The sequence below is a fragment of the Xyrauchen texanus genome, chromosome 14 (genome assembly GCF_025860055.1).
Source record: "Xyrauchen texanus isolate HMW12.3.18 chromosome 14, RBS_HiC_50CHRs, whole genome shotgun sequence".
Classification (NCBI taxonomy): domain Eukaryota; kingdom Metazoa; phylum Chordata; class Actinopteri; order Cypriniformes; family Catostomidae; genus Xyrauchen; species Xyrauchen texanus.
Genome location: NC_068289.1, coordinates 27224635 through 27245281, shown reverse-complemented (window position 1 = coordinate 27245281; position 20647 = coordinate 27224635). Strand labels below are relative to the sequence as shown.

At 38.2% G+C, this 20647-nt stretch overlaps 1 protein-coding gene across 3 annotated transcripts in view; it reads left to right on the top strand.

Moving 5' to 3' along the window:
* LOC127655112 (target of Nesh-SH3-like) overlaps window positions 1-20647 on the top strand; it is a 51916-nt gene that overhangs the window by 17248 nt on the left and 14021 nt on the right. The window contains exons 6-21 of one of the 3 annotated variants that reach the window (XM_052142739.1): window positions 1569-1618; window positions 2189-2234; window positions 2330-2416; window positions 3453-4652; window positions 5020-5094; window positions 5538-5696; window positions 7571-7639; window positions 9116-9157; window positions 9300-9425; window positions 10048-10137; window positions 10315-10524; window positions 11287-11392; window positions 11742-11821; window positions 18884-18913; window positions 19049-19207; window positions 19306-19428. In XM_052142739.1, coding sequence (XP_051998699.1) covers window positions 1569-1618; window positions 2189-2234; window positions 2330-2416; window positions 3453-4652; window positions 5020-5094; window positions 5538-5696; window positions 7571-7639; window positions 9116-9157; window positions 9300-9425; window positions 10048-10137; window positions 10315-10524; window positions 11287-11392; window positions 11742-11821; window positions 18884-18913; window positions 19049-19207; window positions 19306-19428 — 2652 coding nt within the window. The remainder of the gene's footprint in view (window positions 1-1568; window positions 1619-2188; window positions 2235-2329; window positions 2417-3452; window positions 4653-5019; window positions 5095-5537; window positions 5697-7570; window positions 7640-9115; window positions 9158-9299; window positions 9426-10047; window positions 10138-10314; window positions 10525-11286; window positions 11393-11741; window positions 11822-18883; window positions 18914-19048; window positions 19208-19305; window positions 19429-20647) is intronic. The other 2 variants (XM_052142742.1, XM_052142741.1) reach the window with 2 other exon arrangements.

Below are 20647 nucleotides of genomic sequence, written 5' to 3'. Positions count from 1 at the left end.
TCCTCAAAGTGCTGGATTATTTGCTGAAACATCTGTTGGCAAATTGACAAGTCTCGAATGATCCTTGCTCTTAAAGGACTATGCTGTTTTTGGAGGCTCCTTATATACTATGACACGATTGCCTCACCTGTTTATCATCTCCTTTTTCACATTGCCATGCTATTTTAACTCGTCAAATTGTTATTTGTCTTAAAGGGGTCATGACATGAGAAACCAAATTTGCCTTGATCTTTTGGTATATAAGAGGTCTTTGTATCATTAAAACGTCCTGCAAGTTTAATATTTTAAGACGTCCTCCCCATTCTAAACGAATCATTTATTTAATCAAGCTCAAAATACAGCTCGTTCTGGATTCATGGTTAGAAGTGACGTGTCGGTTAGAAGTGACGTAACAGCGTTTGCATATGACCGCCTCCAGCACAAGATAACTACGCTTTAAGCGCAAGACAGCTACGCTCATTTCAGTATCGCCGTCGCCTCACAAGTGTTCAGTCGATGGACAGCGAGCTCTGACAGAGACTACTTGTGCACAGGAAAATTACGATGCCACACAGATGTGCTGTTCCTGGCTGTGGTCAAACAAAACCTCTGAATAAGCTGCCGAAAGATCCAGACGTCAGGGAAAAATGGATGCAGTTTATTTTTTGCGGACGTTCCAGTCACGGCAGTGTTAACTTAAGTACATTTTAAGGATGACTGTTTTGAGAACAAATCTCAATATGATGCTTTCTTTGCCAGAAAACTGTTGCTCAAAGATAAGTCCGTGCCGACTATTCTGGGAACAACGACGACGCAAACTGTAAGTAGGCCTAATCTATTTTAAACTTTAAACTACTTTTTAAAGCGCAATTTCATTCATTATGAATAATCACAGTGTTTTTACTTAGTTTACTTGCATATTGTTCTGGCTGGGGGCGTCATTAATTGATACATAGGCACTGACGTTAGCCAATCATAACAGTGGGCGTTAACACTGAAGTCTTAAATGGAAAACGCCCCCAAAACAGACTGTTTGAATCAGAGGATGAGAAACAGGGTGGGAAAAGGTCATAAATCACTAGATTTTAAAAGTTTTTCTTAATAAAAAATATATTAATACTATAATTGCACCTAAGGGAACATAATAATACAATAAAAAAAACCATGTCATGACCCCTTTAAATTACCCCTGTCTCAAATATTTTGGAGTGTGTTGCAATCATCTGATTTGAAATTACTGTACATTCACAAGGTAAAACATCAAATATCGTATACTTGTAGTACTTTCAATATAGCAAAGGGTAAATATAATTTACAAATCATTCCTTTTTGTTTTTATTAGCATTTTTCATACTATCTCAACTTTTTCGGCATTGGGGTTGTAAAATGAAATGAGTTAAACAACTTTTTTGACTAAAAAGTTATTAGATTACCGTAATAAATTACTTTGTAATCAGATACACCCAACACTGAACATAACTGGGAACTCCATTATGTCTCAAGAACTATGAAAGAGAAACAATAAATGTTATACTGATTGCAAATCATCTGGAAGTGCTTCTTTAAAAAGCTTTTTTGTTTTTTTATAGATCAAATCATTAATGAGCCATTTGAGGAACTGAATCAAGCAAATCCTGAGGTGAGTATATAGCTGTTCTGAATCCGCTTTTTTTCTGAACGCGAAAGTTTTCTTTGATTCTTAGCAGAAGCCTGTTTTCGTTTTCTGGTCTCTAGTGTTTTCACTCACATCGTCATATGTTCTTAGTGGATAATGTGATGTATAGCATATTACGTCTGTAAAAATTGCCCAAAAAAGCATGGGGTTGCATAGAGCCGATACTTTACAGTCACGATGAATGTCGTTTGACAGTGCCTCATCTGCCAAATTAGGTAGGTAGATTGAGTGGGAAGATGACATCAAGCAATGACCCAAGGTTAGTTACGTTGATATCATTAACTTCTCTGTGTTGTTATGACAGCCAACAACTGTACAAGTTGAGCCTGAACTCATATTATTTACTTGAAATACTCAATAAGTATTAAATACTTATTGAGAGTGGAACCAGAAAACAGTCCAGTGGCAACGGAGTTATGATGGCGGTGCCTATAGGTTTGTCAGGAACAGTGGATGGTTGCAAATCTTCTATTTTTCTCTCTCTCTATCTCCCTTTCTCACTCTTTCTAAACTTGGATGTTTTTTTCTATACAGAAGCCAGTCTTAGCAGGTCGACCATCATTCTTGCCTCCAGTACAAGGTAAAAGACCTTCCTCTTTCTCCTTGAACACAGCCAATTGTAGGTCTATTAGTAATCAATATGGCAAATTAAATGACTTTTTGGCCTTTTACCAGTCTTGTACAAGACCATTACCCAGACCAGACCATTACCCGCCCCCAACATCAGACAAACTGCACTTCCAGAACCATGGAAAACTTCAGGTAAAAGCCTTTAATGACACTCTGTAACATATTATGCCAAACAGAATAAATATTTTATAGTGCATTTTTTTATATAAATATATGACTTTTGTCCCTTCTCTCTTTCCACGTTTTTTTCTACCATATGATTTCAAACTTGCCTTGTCTAATGTCTTTTTTTTTTTCTTAACCAATATTTTCCCTTCATGATATAAGAAAGTATCATTTCTAGAACTTGACTCTTCTTACATAAATAAAGGCATCAATTCTACCTCTCTCTGGATCCAAAACAATCAATCTGTTTTAAAGCCAAGCTCTAGTTCTATACAGTTTAAATGCTTCTTCCAAGTGAAGATGTTAATCTTCATCAAACTTACTACTAAACAAATCAAGTAAATTTGGTCCATCTGTATGACTTTACTGATAAAAATTGTTCATCAGTAAAACTAACTAAACATTTCCTTCCTGATCCTGCACAGTGAGGTGCCTTATGTATTTCTTGGGCGTACATTTAAAGTTTTCCTGTGACAGTAGTTTTTGGGATAAATGTCCTTTTTGTAAATCAAAATTCCATGTGCAAGAGATAACTTTCTGATAAATTTCTTAAAGTGGGACATTTGGAGGAAGTATTCAGCATTATCTTTCACTTATTTCTCAGTATGTGAGTTGGCATGAGCAGCTCAAAGAATCATGTGTGCAATAATAAAATTATTACATTTGAAAATCAACTTGAATGCCTGAATAAACCAATGACTGTAATCAATTTTCTTCAAAACAAAGAAACCATCCATGTTAATTTTTGTCCATTCTGACATTCTGACCAGCCAATTTTCATATGTTCTCACTGAATATCCTGCTTTACTCAGAAATATATTACATTAAGGAAATAAATGAGGTTGCGAGTTTCATATTGACTACATGCCATTTGTCATGATCAATAAATGGAAATTAAATTCTTCTTATTTCTTACAACGTCTATTATACAAATTGTGTCTGTGCTCTGTTTTGGGCAAGTGCCCTGTTTTTTAACAAAAAAAGTTCTAAATTCTCCCAACAGGAGCTGGGAATCCCATGGCATCTTCTATCCCTCATGATGATCTGCCCAGCTCTACCCAGGCTCTTCCGTCCACTCACACACCACCGATCATCCTGCCCACACGAAAGACCATAAGCATAGTTGACCAATCCAGCAGTCAGCCCAGAACAAACAAACCAGATTGTCTCATAAAACAGCAATGTATTAGCATAACCCCACAACAACCTACAACAACCGATCAACCTAGCTCAACCCAACAACAAACCAGCACTTCAGCACACAGCACAACCCAACAACAGCCCAGTACAACCCTAGAATATTCCATCAAAACACAGATCCCAACCAAAGAACAACCACATACTACCAAGCTGCAAAAGATCACAGCCCAGCAACAGTTTAGTGAAACAACATCTAACACCACACCAACACAAAATCCACCCACAACCAAACCGCCACTTCCCCAAATCAAACCCCAACAACACACCACAAACAAAGTCCTACCTAGCACTGTCCAGGAATATCCCAACCCCTCTAAGGAACAGGACAGCGTAACTCAAGACAGTCGCCATAAAGGAGAAATCCAGCCCAGCACGCCTCGTTCACAAGGCACGTCTAAACACCAAACCATTAACACATACCATTTCCAAAGAATTACCTCTCAATATCCATCCTGTGCAATCACACTCTCTGAACAACAGGCAAACACCAAACCACCACCAAGAACACACACATATTTGTCCACAAATGGCCATTCACCAACAACTACATCTTTGACTCCACCCATTACTTTAGCAAACAGGCACAAGGATTTTGTGTCACTGCAGATGACTGATGTAAGCAAACAACCAATTTTTAGTACTTGGCCATCCATCTCGAAAGAATATTCTACAAATCACCTTCCTACTACTAAAAAAACACCTCTTACTGTGAATGGACAGGAACTGACACCACACCCTATACAGCTACCCACCACCTATTGGTACCAGCCCAAACCCAGCACCACAACTCAGCATTCCAGTACAGTTAAACCGCAAACTAGCACTGCTAAATATAACACCAAAACTGAATTCCATGTTACAAATCTAATTTCTAGCCCTAAAGAACAGTTGCCAACCCTGAAGCCCAAAAAGTCAAACCCTTTAACCATATTTGATGCCATTCAAAACTCCCCTGTGGCAGAGAAGGTAACAGAGTGGAAGAATCAACCAGGTGGACAAACGGGTAACTTCTCAGACCTTTATCTAGGAAACAGACTAGTTCTAGTAAATTATAGTAATAGCAAGCTGGCAACCTAAATTGTATTGCTTTAAAGGCTCTTTGTATAGTGTAAATATGTGTAATGAAACCTGTTATGCATTAAACCATGTATTGAATTGATTGGTGCCAGAAATATTACTGCCAAAAAGTAATGTAACAGTCAGAGATAATCTAAACAGGCTAAAAATTAGGTGCCTTCTGAGAACATTATTATCAGTCATAAATATGAAACATAAATAAGATAACCTAAACAAGAATGCCAAGGATAAATTAACCTGCTAATATATTCCACACTGTATGAGACTTATATAAGACTGCCTCTGTATGTCAGCAAGTTCCCAGCCAAAGGATGAACAGATTCTGTCACAGCCAACACTTACAAATGAGGCGGTCATTAGGAACCAGGGTAATGTTGCTCCATATTTATTTCTCCTATGTGTGCTGTTTGTCACCTGTTCGTATTAACAACTTAAATCCTCATCGTACACAGTAACACCATGTTTGTTCCAAATCTGGTTTACCACCAATCATCACCACCATTTCCAATGTCATCATGCTGGCCACTTCACAATCCCACCACTGCTCCACAATTGTACATAAACCAGCTCTCAAATCACACCATGCCATTCATTTACTTCTTCATCCACTTAATGTCCACCCCTTCCACTGTCTTGATGCTACACACACCATTTCCTTCATCTTCCATTCTTGATCTGTTGGCTTCTGAGCTGGTATTTCTTTTGAGAGTTCCAAAAAGAATTTTCCTCATTCAGTTAGTCAACAGATCTGTTGCCATAACATTTAATCACGTTCTCTTTCCCATGGCTGACTGTGTTTGTGTTTATCTAGGCAGAGGTATCATCCGCAACTCTTCTTCTGTTTCCCGCCCCTTGGCACGCAATGTGACACAGAAACTGAGGCCTCATGCTCGTGTCCCTTCAAATCTCACTACAAAGCTTTTCAAGCCACCCCCTGTGAATCGAAACTCCACCCTCAACATGAAAAGGGGTATAAAAACCTGGCCTTATTCTCACACAGACACGAACACTATTTTTCTTTCAAGTGGAGTCACTTAACCATCAAGTAGCCTATTCCTGTCATGCATCCAATGATCTATCCAGCCATAAATCCTTGAATTTGTCTGAATTCTTAAATTTGTTCTGTATTTGTGAAACCAGGGTCCCAAAATGGGCACTTACCAAATGCAAAAAAATAAAGTGGAGTTACTGATTAGTTTGCCCATAATGGTTTTCCCAAATCGTGAGGATGAGCATTTCTTTAATGAATCTGATGTAAGTGACATGAGCAAAATCAAATAAAAGAAACGAAAATGTATCTCTATTGTTTACTGTCATATTGACACATATAGGCCTTATACAGTCACTGAGCTTTTTATTAGGAACACTATACTAAAAACAGCCTTGATTCTTTGTGGCAGGGATTCCACAAGATTTTGGAGATTCTGGTCCTTGTTGACATGATTGCATCACACAATTTCTGCAGATTTGACAGCTGCACATTCATGCTGCGAATCTCCTGTTTTACCACATCCCAAAGGTGTTCTGTTGGATTCAGATCCATTGACTGGGAAGGCCACTGAAAAACAGTGAGCTCACTGTCATGTTCATGAAATTAGTTTGAGATGACTTTTGCTTTGTGGCATGGTGCATTATCATGTTGGAAGTAGCTATTAGAAGATGGTCAGCAATAATATTCAAATAGGCTGTGGCATTCAAGTGATGATTGATTGGTATTAACAGGCCCAAAGACTGCCAAGAAAACATTCCCCACACAATTACACCACCACCAGTCTGGACTGTTGACACAAGGCAGGTTGGGTCCATGGATTTATGCTGTTTGTGCCAAATTCTGACCCTACCATCTGTGTGCCTCAGCATAAATCGAGCTTCATTATACCAGGCTATGTTTTTCCAGTCTTTAACTGGCCAGTTTTGGTTAGGCTGTGCCTACTGCAGCCTCAGCTGTTTGTTCTTGGCTAACAGAGGTGAAAACTGTCATGGTATTGTAACCCATTCGCCTCAAGGTTCGTTGTGATTTGCATTCTGAGATGCTATTCTACTCAATACAATTGTACAGAGTGGTTATCTGAGTTACCGTAGCCTTTCTGTCAGCTAGCCATTCTCGGCTGACCTCTCTCAACTACAAGGCATTTCCATAAAACTTTTTTGTTTTTAACCATCATTCTGAGAAACTTGAGACTATTATGCATGAAAATCCCAGGAGATCAGCAGATACAAAAATGCCTGTTTGGTACCAACAATCATGCCAGAATTTGAAATCACTGAGATCATGTTTTTTGAAACTCCTGACCCATATCTGCTTGATTTTATTCACTGCACTGCTACCACATGATTATCTGATTAGATAATCACATGAATATGTAGGTGTTCATGTTTTCCTAATAAAGTGCTCACTGAGTGTATATTTTTAAAGAAATAAAGAAAAATACAGTCTGGCTGGTAATTATCTTTTATATATTTATGGCTGGTAAACTTACTCAAATTACCTTGCCATTGTTAGATGTGGCAAAATGTTACTTTTAGACCCTGCAAGTTTGATTATTAATGTGTATATATCTGAGTTATTCTTATTAGCACATTCTTAGGTTTCTGTAAAAAGGAGTGGATTTTCTATTTACTTTTTAGCAGCCTCCCATTTGACATGATTCATGTGTTAGCTACAGGGAAAACACACACACACACACCGATCTCTTACCCTAACATGTCTAATCAAACACAAACATCTCAGAACATTTAAAAAAATATATATATTATCTTGGATGCTCACACTGTATGATATGTGGTTTAGATGGCTATTGATTTGAAATTGATTTGCCTGTAACAGCATTTTTTTTGTGACAGTGCCCAGTGGTGAGCGTCATATAGGCCTTTGGGGGGCCAAAACTCAGAAGGAGCCCAGAAAGCATCTGGGTAAATTAATCTCACCTTTAATGTGAGACTATGCATTATCAAACTATCTGCTGTTGTGTGGTTTGTATGAAATATTGACAGCCATTTATTAGATTGGTACAAATAATTGTTAACCAAGTATGTTGTAGGACTGACAGTGCTCTTATTTCTAGTTGACATTGCTGTCCAGAATTTGCAATGGTTTTTATTTTATAAATGGTTTTAATCTCATTATTTTAAGACTCTTGCAACTCCTTCGTAGATTTAGGTGTCAATAGATGACCTTAGTTTTTTCATGTATGTTGCATTATCACATGTCCATCACAATCCATGTGATGTTAGATTCAAAGATAATAATTCAAAGTTGTACACCTGGTGTTGTTTTGTTTTCTTGAAGTTATAGGGCTATTTTGTTGTCACTGTCCCACAAAACTGTAAATGCAATTGTTCTTAGTGCTTGGATACAGCTTTAACATGATGTTTGAGACAGATATTCCTGTTTGGTAGAAAACATCTCCTGTGCAGAGAATGATTCCCTCGCAGCTGGATTTCATGATAATTCTAGGCCAAGGAAAATATTTATGTGCTGTTCATGTCATAATGGATTTTCAGAGCTTAAGGTTCTCTGGAAAAGCATGACAAATAAGCCATTGATAAAAAACGCTGATGAGAACCCAGCACCATCTCTCTTATATTCTCTCTCTCACTTTCTCTAACATGCTCTCCAAATTAAAAACAACATTAAAGCTAAAAAACAGAGAGCCAAATCCTTCCATCCTTACCCAATTGCTCATGTCATCCATCTATTACTACTTTTATTAGAAGATCTGCAGCCCAGTAAAACATTTGGCAGACATATGATTACTTGAAGAAAGACTAATACTAAATTGTTCTCCATCTAACTTTTCTTTAAAAAATAAAAGATATTTTGAAAATTGCACATTGCAATAATGGGCCATTAGAGAGATGGGTTGTTGGAAATAATTACATTGTGGGATTGATTTATTGATGTGCTTTGGTCAATATAGTCCTATACTTCTGTTCTGAGTGAGTATCTAGCATTATAGCCATGTAGTTCTGCACTCTATAAAAGTATTTGTCCCTCAGAGCTTTTCTTGAAGAGCTTGTAGTCCTGAGAGTCTTGCCAGCATTAAAACATCCCATTTGGTTCACACATTTGACTTTATGGACATTGGCCTGACAACATGCAGCATTATCTTATTCCAACCATGTGAATATTATTCAGAACATACTTTACTTTCACTTCTAAATGATATCTGGCCTTGGATTGTAAGGATCATGTCAATTAGCTTCTTGTTTAGGATGCTATGGAAATCAGTAGCCCACAGCAGGTACTAGCAAAATTTTGTTTATGGTTGAATGTTTTATGTTGTGTTAAAACTTGACAGCTCATTTCATCCATTAGGATCTGTTCATATGCTTAACCAAAACTCAGTTTGTCAGGATCTCCTACTAATCTGCTCTCTTCTTTTATAGTGAAGACGAAGCTGAACCAGGCCTCAGAGACTAAAGAAAAGGGTGAGGACATTAAGATTCTGGAACAGTCTTGCTAAACTTGTAAATAAACCTTTGTGACTGCTAACACTTTTTAACACTGTCCAAATGAATGTACATGTATTCAATGGTCAATTAATGAAACCTTTACTCTGTTATTCTTTAGAAAAGGTTATTGATCTGAAGCAGGTGGACCCAGTGCTACTTCTGAAACATCTAGCTTCTCCAACTACTGAAAATACAGCCAATCGAGAGCCTACTCCAACAACACCACCACAATCTGCTTTTAACGGTATGCTCAAATACGAGTTTTATGATTTGGTTTCTTTCACAGAGAACTACGGTGAAGACAACACACTCGATGGTGAAATAAGAATATTTGTGTGCTTATCTGATATTTTTATTACAGTAATGGAAAAATGCAAAAAGATGTGTTGAAAATTGGAGTCTTGATATTGTGGTCTCGTTTTAAGTCCTGAATCTGGGTTTTGTCTTATGGTTTCACACAAGACTGCAACTTATTTCCAGTGCGATAATTACCTCAACCACTAGTTGCTGTGCGGTACATGTTCATCAAACTGAGAATCCACAATTATTCGATGCCTCTGAAAAAATGCCTCAGCAAGTAACATGATGGCTGCAAAAAATACAATTATTTAAAATGGAAAGCTTGGTTATTTGACTGAAAAATCTGGACCTGTGTCTAGGCTTCGATATTGGTCTGTATCTGGGCCTTGAGTAGTCTAGATTTTGTCTTGTTCTTTGGGCGTTTAGTCTTGGTCTTAGGGGTTCTGGTCTTGACTCCAACTCTAGTTCCGAATGGAACTACTGAGAAAACACAGCCACACATGTTAATGTTTCGTAAACCGATATTCCTCAATTTCTGGTGTTTCATGTCTGTCTTTGAATCTTAGGTAGTCGTTTTGACATAGGTGATAACTCCTCTGTGTTCAGCCCTCATCCCGTATCTGAGGTGGATGCAATGGGCAAGACACGTTTCGTAGGTAAGAATGCATGCCAAAACCACTTATATATTGCACTTCTAGCACTGCAAGACATAAAATGTTGAATCATTAACTCTGACCTGAAGGGACAGAGGTTCATTTGAGTTGTCTATATTGCAATTCACAATGTTTTAAGAATGATTGTTTGACCACTGATTGGCTGTACTCTATTTGCAGCACCTCACGTGATCTATAGAACAGACAAACGTCCAGAGGAACCCTGCTCAGTTACTCACTCGCTTAGCTTCTTTCCTGATGAGGAGGTGGGATACTTGAATGTTACTGGCCCACCCAAGACCTCTCCCTCCAATCTTACTGTGGTTACAGTGGAGGGATGCCCCTCATTCATCGTCCTTGACTGGAAAAATACAGACAATGAGACTACAGGTAGATGGAGCATTTAATTAATGTCATTACTGACACAAACATTCCTAAATTGGATTAAAAAAGATATTTCAGATAGTTAAAGGATTAGTTCAACTTAAAATGAAATTTCTGTCATAATTTACTGACCCTCATATTGCTTCAAACCCTTATGACTTTATTTCTTCCATTGGGCTCTCTCATTTAGTGAAAGCATAAAATGACCAAAATGACAATAAGCATTATAAAAGTTTCCTAAAAGTAATGCATAAGTCTTTAGAAGACATACGACTGATTTGTGTGAGGAACAGACAAAAATGCAAGTTATTCACTGAAAATCTTACCCTCCGCTGTACAGGAGTTCAATTGGGGTTGAACGGTCTGAAACGCATTCCAGCACATTTATTCACTAATTCTTCTAGAGTGGTATGTTTTAAGCCCCCACAGTTATGCTATACCTCGAAATTCCCAATTAAACCCCTTGCGCCGTAGCTCCAAAATCTAATTTTCCATGCACATATTCAAACCTGGCATGTCAAAATTAAAGTAATTTGGGTTTTGAATAACAAATTATTATGGGGATCATGAACATAATGTTTGGAGCTCTTTAAAACTCCTTTATTTATTTTATTTAACTCATTTGTGTTTAACTCAACCCACTGAGGAATAAATGAAAAGGTTAATCACTGAAAGATTTTACATAAATCCTAGCTAATTGTTTTTAAATAAATAACATTGGATTGGTATGTATTGTTGACTGGTTGTGTTGTTTTGTGGTCACAATAGAATATGAGGTTTCTTCCTCCACCAAGGGTCCGCATGGAGAGGAACTGTCCATCCTTATAACAAATCAAACTCATACAGCTGTGGAAAACCTGAAACCAGAGAGCAGGTGTGAACATACACACACACACACACACACACACACGCATATAAAAGTGGCAATATCATAGTGAGGACCACTCATTGACAACAATAGTTCTTAAATTAAGCTGATTATAATTAGAACACACTATAATGATAACCTTGCCCCCTAAAACTACCTAAACACACCTTTTGCCATTTTTAAATGGGATATCTGTAATTTGGCCCTTACTTTCATTGTTGCTCCCCCATAATGTATAGTTTTTTTTTTTAAGGTTTTATAAGACCAAAAACAAGAAAACACATCCAAAAATTAAGTGTGGTTGTCAAATCAACATAATATTGAGTTCGATTAGTTTACTGCAGCTCTCTTGCAGTTATGAATTCAAAGTGACACCCAAGAACGAGCTCGGTTCAGGGCCAGCCAGTGATCCAGTCAGCTTTAGTACAGAGTCGGGTAAGTGGAGGAGAAATGTTAATATTTAGTAATGTTTTAATCTGTCCATTCACTCTTCTTTATGAACACATGGTGTATTCAAAATAGGTCTAAGAAACTAAGCCAAAAAGTCCTGAAGTCAAACCACAGACTCTTCTGAAGTCATTGTGAAATCATCTTGCTCATTAATGAGATTTTTAGCTCTTGTTGTTCCATGTGTCATGTTACCAATTGTATAAATAAGACAAGCTTCTGTATTGCTTTAATTGTTTTTTTTTTTTTTTTAATAATTCAAGATATTGTCAATTATTCCACTTATACCACATTTACCACATACATTTATCTCAAGAATTTTTGTTTTTGTCTCTAATCTCCAGAGAGCTGAGAGTGATTGCTGTGTGCATTTTCCAATTCCTTTTGTGATTTGTGACAAAAAAATGTCTAGAGCAAATAGTTTAACAAGAAATTGGTGTTCCAGTCAGCACGACTAAGTTGTGAAAATGTAAACAATACCAAGCTATAGAAAGTCAGATTTTTTTCATCAAATTGTTTATTATATTTCCAGGGGTGTTGGTTATTCATGCAATTGAGACATTACAGACACAATTAGCATAATTAATTCTGATTAATGGTCAGCATCATCCAATCACAGCCAACCATGTTAAAATCAAATTTAGCATGATAAATTCTGTATCTATGTACTGATTACCATTGTTCCATGTCTCCCAAATATGTTGAGTGGTCCAAACATCATCTGCACCCTGAAACTAAACTTTTTACGGATTTTAGAAGTGAATGCACTTCAAAAAGTTATAGTGTGCTCTCTTGTTCTCTATTTAGTTAATGAATTAACTTGCAGTCTGTCTGCACTGGTATCAGAACAGTTTGAAAAGCACCTTATTTTTATTCTAACTCCATATAAAGCCTCTGAAAGCAAAATATTTTGGATGAACCCATTAATTTTTAACCCTAAAACAGGCAACGTGCACTACAAGACACATACTCTTTAGTTCCTTATAGGAGGTATGAGAAAGAGTTGCTCTCCCAATCTTGTTATCATTTATCATAGTTAGGTCTGTTTTGAGTATGTGGATCACATGACTTGGTCCAAATTTTCTGTGATCGTTATGTCAGCCTGACCTAAAACCAACATGGCCGATGCAGGACATGCTGACTTTGTGATAATTAATTCCATTGTAAAGCAGTTCAATAGAAAGGAGGAGACAAGAACCGGCTTGACGATATAAATAATAGTTTAATGAGAAACTTAAACAAAAGACACAAACACACACGACGGACATGCCCGTAAACGATCTCCCGCACCATCCTCTGCAGGCTCAGAGGCTTGATTAGCCGGATAAGGGACCGGGTGTGTAGAATCATGACCCGGCCCCGCCCTCCGCCCTGCCACATTCCTCCCTCGTTCTCTCAGGCTGGGGAGCCCCCGGCATGACGTACATCCCCCCCCCCCCTTTCCCTGGGGAGGGGCGTGCCTTTCGCCCCGTCTGCCGGCAGGTCATCCCTGGCTACCTGGATGAGGGAGGGGACAAGGGGAGGGAAACAGAAATAATTAAATAGGGGGGGGGGGGGTACTTTCTGTAACAGTGTAGTACCCCCCCAAAAAACTCTGTAAAATTTAAACGAGAGGGAAAAGGCCAATGCGGAACGGCAGTGAGAGAGAGAGAGAGAGAGAGAGAGAGAGAGAGAGGAGAGAGAGATGAAAAAAAAGTACTCGCCGGTTCTCTGATACACCATCGCATGGTCCTCCATCACTCCTCCACCCTCTCAGGCGGACGACAACCACTCCTCCCCAGGCGGACTGGAGTCAGACCCATGAAAAAAGAACGCTCCTCCCCTACTCTTCTGTCGACCCCTCTGCGTTTCTGGGGGATGGCAGGGCACTCCTCCGCCCCTGGCAGTGGCTCCATCGCTCCAGACGGTCGGGGAGTCCAGTCCCCAATCGCCTCACAGACGGCGGCCGTTCACCACGTCCGGGCGGTCTGGCTACTGCCTCCCCCGACGGATGGTAGTGGCGCTCCACCGGTTGGACAGCAGTGTCGAGGACTCCGCGACAGTTATCCCTCCTCCTTCCCGGATTTCGGCACCAGTGTAAAGCAGTTTAGATGGGCAAGGAGTAGGCGAGAACCGGCTTGGCAAATTAAATTAGATTTTAATTACAAACTTAAACAAAAGACAACAACACACACGACGGACATGTCCGTAAACTATCTCTCTCTTGTCTCACCACCGTCTGCCATCGGCCTTTATCCCTCTCAGAGGCTTAATTAGCCTGATTAGGGACCGGGTGTGTATAAACACAACCCGGCCCCGCCCTCTGCCCTGCCACATATACAGTATATTAATCTTTCTTCATTAAAAAACAAACAAACAATAAAACTGCTAATATTAATTGTGAACATTGTTTTAAGATGAGGAAGCTGAAAATTAAGTCATATGTTGTTCATTCTTTAATTTTGCACATTTTGAAGTGTGCTTATCCCCTGAGATATGTTGCCAGATTAAGGGAAGGAAAAGGGTTAATCCACAACATTACACATTCACATTTATTACACTTACATGTCACACTTTATATTATGTTGCCTTAACTATTATGTACTAACATTAAATACATACAACACTATTTACTGTGTAACTACATGTTGTTCTGAAAAATTCCCACATTTGCTGCTACTGAGGTTGAGGTGCGGGTAGGTTTAGGAGTAACTGTGGGTTAGGATTAGGATTAGGAGTTAGAGTTAGGTTTTGGGATAAGGGTTGGGTTAGGGGTAAAGTTAACAGTGTAACTAGAAATGTAATTAAATGCAAGTACTTTTAATGTGATTACAAAGCAACAACATGTTTGTTAACATGTTAACAGTTTAATTACAAATGTAATTAAATGCAAGTACTTTTAATGCAATTACAATTCATCAACATGTTTGTACATAATAAATACATTGTTTCAAATGTCAAAGTACATAGTTGTTAAGGCCCACTTTAACCGTTAACCTTTTTTTAACCTTAAAAATAATCTTTTCTCAGTTTTGTTACACTGTGATGGGTATTAACAGATTACATGTAATATGTATAATATAATCAGATTACAAAATCAAGTACTTGTAATTGGATTTAATTACATTAAAAAATATTCAGATTTTTACTGTTACTTTTTTATATATTTTTTTTACATATTAGGACATTAATATACTATATAATATATTGTTAATTTTCTGATCACCATAATCATTCTCTTTATTCAATCTTTTGCATTCTAAATCAGCATTCTGCTGATATATACCTAGCAATGCCATTTTATGATTTTATGGTCACTAATTTATGTTCATTTTATAATAATTTGATGTTGATTTTATGATCAATTAATGTTTGTAATGTTTTACGCACTTTAACTTGACTTGACGTCTCAGTGTTTTGAATTATGTTAAAAATGTCATAAAGATCTCTTTTTTTAGGCTCTTTAAGTTTGCCATAAAGAATGTAATACATTTTCTTATTGTACTTTGTTAAAATGATACAAGACTGTTCTACTCAAATGCAAGACATCAAATAAAATAGAATTAGGTTGGAAGTGTAAGGGGGGGTCCACCTATTGGTCCAATGGAGGCTTCCAACAGCGTGGGTGAAGGTCTCCTGCGCATTCTGTCTTATTGTGCGCGTTCAGTTTAAGTTGTTTCGTTCCAGTTAAATAACTATATTTAACTTAAATATTCATTTTTAGATCCTCGTTTATTTTATCTGACTCCAATTATAAAATTTTCTAAGGATATATTAATGTTCTAATCTTAGTTATTATTATTACATTATTGATTTACATTTAATCATTGTATTTAACTCTATTTTATATTGTACTCGTTCATTCGGATTCCAGTCGCTTAGAGAGTCTCGCGCCGGCCGTGAACGCGGATCTCACGGTCACAAATACGCCAGTATAGGTCATTAAAACAGTAATTGACTAAATACTAATTAGATGGCTGCTCCTGCTTGCCCTTTTATCTACAAGTATTTTGTTTAGTCCCCTGAGATAGTAAACACTTAATTAGATTAACATTTCTACCCAGAGGTCATGACCACTAAATTTACAAAGATAGACCAACATACCCAAGTTAAAGTAGATTTATATGATCATGCTATGTACACTTAGCTAGAAAATATTACAATAACCAGAGGTTTAGACTTCACCCTATTTAGGCTTGGTCGACACTAAACGGAAATTCCCTATCGAGCCTGTACACACTAAATACACTAGAAATAATGCCAATTAGTTAGTGGGAGCTCTAAAGTCTCAGTTTATTGTCCTTGCTCAGTAGGATGTGTTGACTCAGGTGAAAATGTTCTTCTGTCTGAGAGTTTTATGACTTGGTTCTCGCAGAGTTCCTTGACATTTAAGACATCTTGATGTCAGCCTTACAGTTGTAATCCAAAAGTAATCAGATCATTGTTACTGATTGCATTTTTTTGTCATTGAATTTGTAATCAGTATCTGATTGCAATCACATATAATCCGCACAGCACTGGTTACACACAGACACACACACACAAATATATTTCGTTTTTCGCATCAAATAAAATACGGAAATATTGATGACTTTAACTTTTTTGTACCTTAATAGGGCAACATATCCTAGGAGATCCAACTCATAAAATCCAAAATATATCAAATATATAAAAAATTCCTTTGAATATGTTTTACTTTAGTCCAAATGATATAAAAAGTGACATGAAATTATTTTTTGCTAATAGTTCTCCACTCTTGCCTGTTTTAGGTTTAACGTGAAAAAACACATTAAATATAGGAATAAGCAAAATAACCCACAGATTTGTTTATGTGGAAAGTTATTCAAAATAACTAACATCTTTTTTAAATTTTGAGGGAATAATGTCCCACAATACACATATGTGTACATCATGTTCATCATCAAGCTAGCGAGCGAAGAATAAATAAAAATTTTTAAAGCAGCATATCACACAAATCTAGAGACGCTGCTCTTTAAACCCAAACAAGTTTCAATGAAAAACAAACTAGAGAGGTTTCTTACCAGAGGCACTTTTTTTGGTTCTGTGCCCATAAGTGTCACGTGACTTGGTGGTCAGAAGTTTAACCCTTAAATGACAGTCTTAAGTGATGTGAACAGTGTTCAGTCAGTTTAAATACTTCAAATTATGCATTGCATATATAACGTACATGCATGTATACATGGGGTCGCACGAAGTTGAAACAGTTGTGTGTAACACTTTATTACGCCACCAAGGAAAGGAATATTTCACCCCCAAAAGAAAATTCTGTGATCATTTATGCACCCTCCTGTTGTTTCAGTCCTGTTGAAAACCCATAAATAATATTTCTTAGATAATTTGAGTAATTTCTCAGAAATGGCATTGCTGTGGCGAAGACACTGAACAATTTGAAGAAATTGGTATAAAGTCAGGCAGGCCAAGGTAACTTGAGAGCTACAGATCAAGCTTACAGGTGTGCAAAAATGGCAATGAACTGTTCCTGACATGTCTGTGTATAATTATCACACAAACATTACTGTCAGCAGTAAGATTAATGTGCCTAATGTTAAACTAATAGTTTCATTATGTTTCTGTGTCCATTGCTACCATTCAGGTAAAACTGCAAAACAGGGGCCCTGTAAGGCTGCCAAGTAATAATAAAAACCATAAGGATACTGACACACAAGCTCTGGAAAATTGTACATTATGATAGCTAAGACAACCCAGGTGAATTCTTTGGGATTTTAGAATATAACATTGTTAGAAATAAGCACCAAAACACTCTGTTTTTCTATGTGAAGGCCTTAAGTGGATTTTTGTACCTGAATATCATATGGTCTGACTTTTATTTCAGGGAATTGTACCTTTGAAAATAGTCTTTAGATCAACATAATTAATGTACTGTATGCAGTTTTATTAACATTTTTAAGATCATTTGATCATTCAAAATAATGTGCAATTGCTGCAAAAGAATGACAAATCATTATAAAGACAGTCCCTAAAATAGTTTCACATTAGCTCAGAAGTCGCTTCCCAATGCTCTTGTCCACAGACCCAATGAAATGGTTTATGTTCTTTGTTAATGGGTTCTTCTTATTTGTTAAATTGTGCATCCTTGTTTCCTTGCTCTCTGTCCTCGAGACCATGACCCGGAAACGATCGAAGTCTGCCATCATGAAGGTAGTATCAATTCTTTAAATGCACCACGAGGAGGTGAGGATCATGGACAGAGAATGCTTCCTGAGGAGGCTTGAGCATGGTGTATGGGGGATCCTATGCAAGAGTCTTTTTTGTCAAAGCACCTGACGCACCCATAAATTCTCCTCCCTCTTTGCATCTGGCACTAAAGTTTTAATTAATGTTTCACTTTTGTTGTATAAATAAATCATAATTGACACATACTTAAACAGTGCATCTTGAATTATTAGGATTAGGTAATGCAGCTGCACAATAAAGGCACTCTGAAGTGACGCTTGATTTAACAACGACATTCAGTTTTACAAATACATCTTGCTTCGATTGCTCCATCCTCGTTTCATTTCCTTGCATCCTTTCCTCTCTTCCTAAGAGGGAAGAGATAGGAAGTGAGGAAAGGATGCAAGGAAAGAAAACGTGGATGCATAGTTTTAGAAATGAGAATACCCTATGTATTTCCTATTGAAACAGGAAGTGGGACATACCAAAGGGTTGATCCAAATAGCCAAAACCAAGGTGTGTTGCTTGCTATTGATAATCGGTTGAAGGTGGTATTAGGGGAATGGGACATTCTCATTCTATAGAGTTATTGTTCTATTTTATTGGACAAACATTTGTACACCCAAGTCAAAAACAAGTCATAAAAAACAAGTCACCAATATTTTTGGTCCATTCTCTTAGATAAAGGCTGTGAATTAAAAAAAAAAAATTATCTGCTAAAAGTTTATTTTGTCTTTCATATAGAGGGCCTCAAAGACATGGACTAAAAGCCACAATACTTAGATTTAGATTCCATGGGAAACATAACACTGTATATGTCAGATTGACAGAATGCATTTCTGTTAGGGTGACATCATGTTTTTCTCTGTATTGCAGCTGATCCACGTGTGAGTGAGATCCCTACTGGTAACTGCTCTATAAATCTTGAACAAACAATGAAAAAATGCCAAGAAACAATATCTGCCATCTATCAATATCTATAATACAGTAAATACATATCAATAGTGAAGAAGTTTATCTCATCTGTATTGGCTCTTGCAGGTAAAACTGCCATCTGGTCATCATTTCCATTCAAGTCAGACTCGTACTCCGAGTGCAACGGGAGGCAGTTCATAAAGCGAACCTGGTACCGGAAATTTGTGGGTATCCAGTTGTGCAACTCTCTTAGATATAAGATCTACCTGAGTGACTCTCTCACTGGTCAGTATCTTTACCATTTACAGACTCAGACCAGTCATTTATACACCAACTTCTCCAGCATTAATCAACTTCCCTTGTTTTATAATGTTTGTCTCTAGGGAAGTTCTACAACATAGGAGATCAGACAGGGTATGGGGAGGACCACTGTCAGTTTGTTGACTCATTCCTAGACGGACGAACCGGTGGTCCTCTTTCACCAGAACAGTTACCATCCAAACAAGGTTTTTACCAAGATGATTTAAAAAAAAAAAAAAACACACACAATATCACACTAGTGCCCCATTTACACCTGATATTAAGATCCATCTCGGGTGAGCCAATCTCAAGTGGTCAGGCAAGACAATCTGTATATCTTCCGTTCATTTCATAAACATTTTGTAATCAAAAAATGGGGAAAAAAAAACAACTTGTCTTTTTATTTAGCAATTATTTGCTTAGGTAAATTATTCACTAAAACAATTTTTTTTTCCCCTTTTAAAAAATGCATTTCCCCATCTGTCGCTCACTTCGACATTGTGTCGAAGAAGCGACACAAGGGGTCTCTCTTGAGAGCCTTTCACATCTCTGATCTATGAGAAAAGGCTAATGAGAAATTGGCATACATAATTTGCATGTCCCGCCCCCGGACATATGGGTATAAAGGGAGGGAAAGGTGTCCGTTTCATTCTGAAATTTTTCTGCCAATCGGTTGTGTATGCAGCGAGCTGCGAGTCACAGTCTGTTTCCTCCCATCTCTGAACGATTGCTGTTGGATCTACGGTGTATACCAGCGGCTTTCTCCTTCAGTGCTCTCATTCCTGCTGGAGAGGTTGGAGGGGAGGCTGTCCCCCTCCACCTTGAAGGTGTATGTAGCTGCTATCGCGGCCCACCACGACACATTAGACGGCAAGTTTTTGGGTAAGCACGGCTTAATTATCAGGTTTCTAAGAGGCGCCCGGAGGTTAAATCCCTCCCGGCCAAGCCTAGTCACCTCCTGGGATCTCTCAGGGCCCACTCCTGGAAGACGGCCCTCCTGATCACGCTCGCCTCCATCAAAAGGGTCAGGAACCTGCAAGCGTTCTCTGTCAGCGACACCTGCCTGGAGTTCGGTCCGGCAGACACGCACGTGATCCTAAGACTGCACCGGGCTACGTGCCCAAGGTTCCTTCCACTCCCTTCAGGGACCAGGTAGTGAACCTGCAAGCGCTGCCTCTGGAGGAGGCAGGCCCAGCCCCTTCATTGCTGTGTCCGGTACATGCTTTGCGTATCTACTTGGACCGCACGCAGAGCTTTAGACGATCTGAGCAGCTCTTTGTCTGCTTTGGTGGACAGCGAAAAGGGAATGCTGTCTCCAAACAGAGGCTTTACCACTGGGTAGTGGACGCCATTACGTTGGCCTATCACACCCAGGCCGTGCCCCCCCCCCGCGCGGGTCCGAGCACACTCAAAAAGAACTGTTGC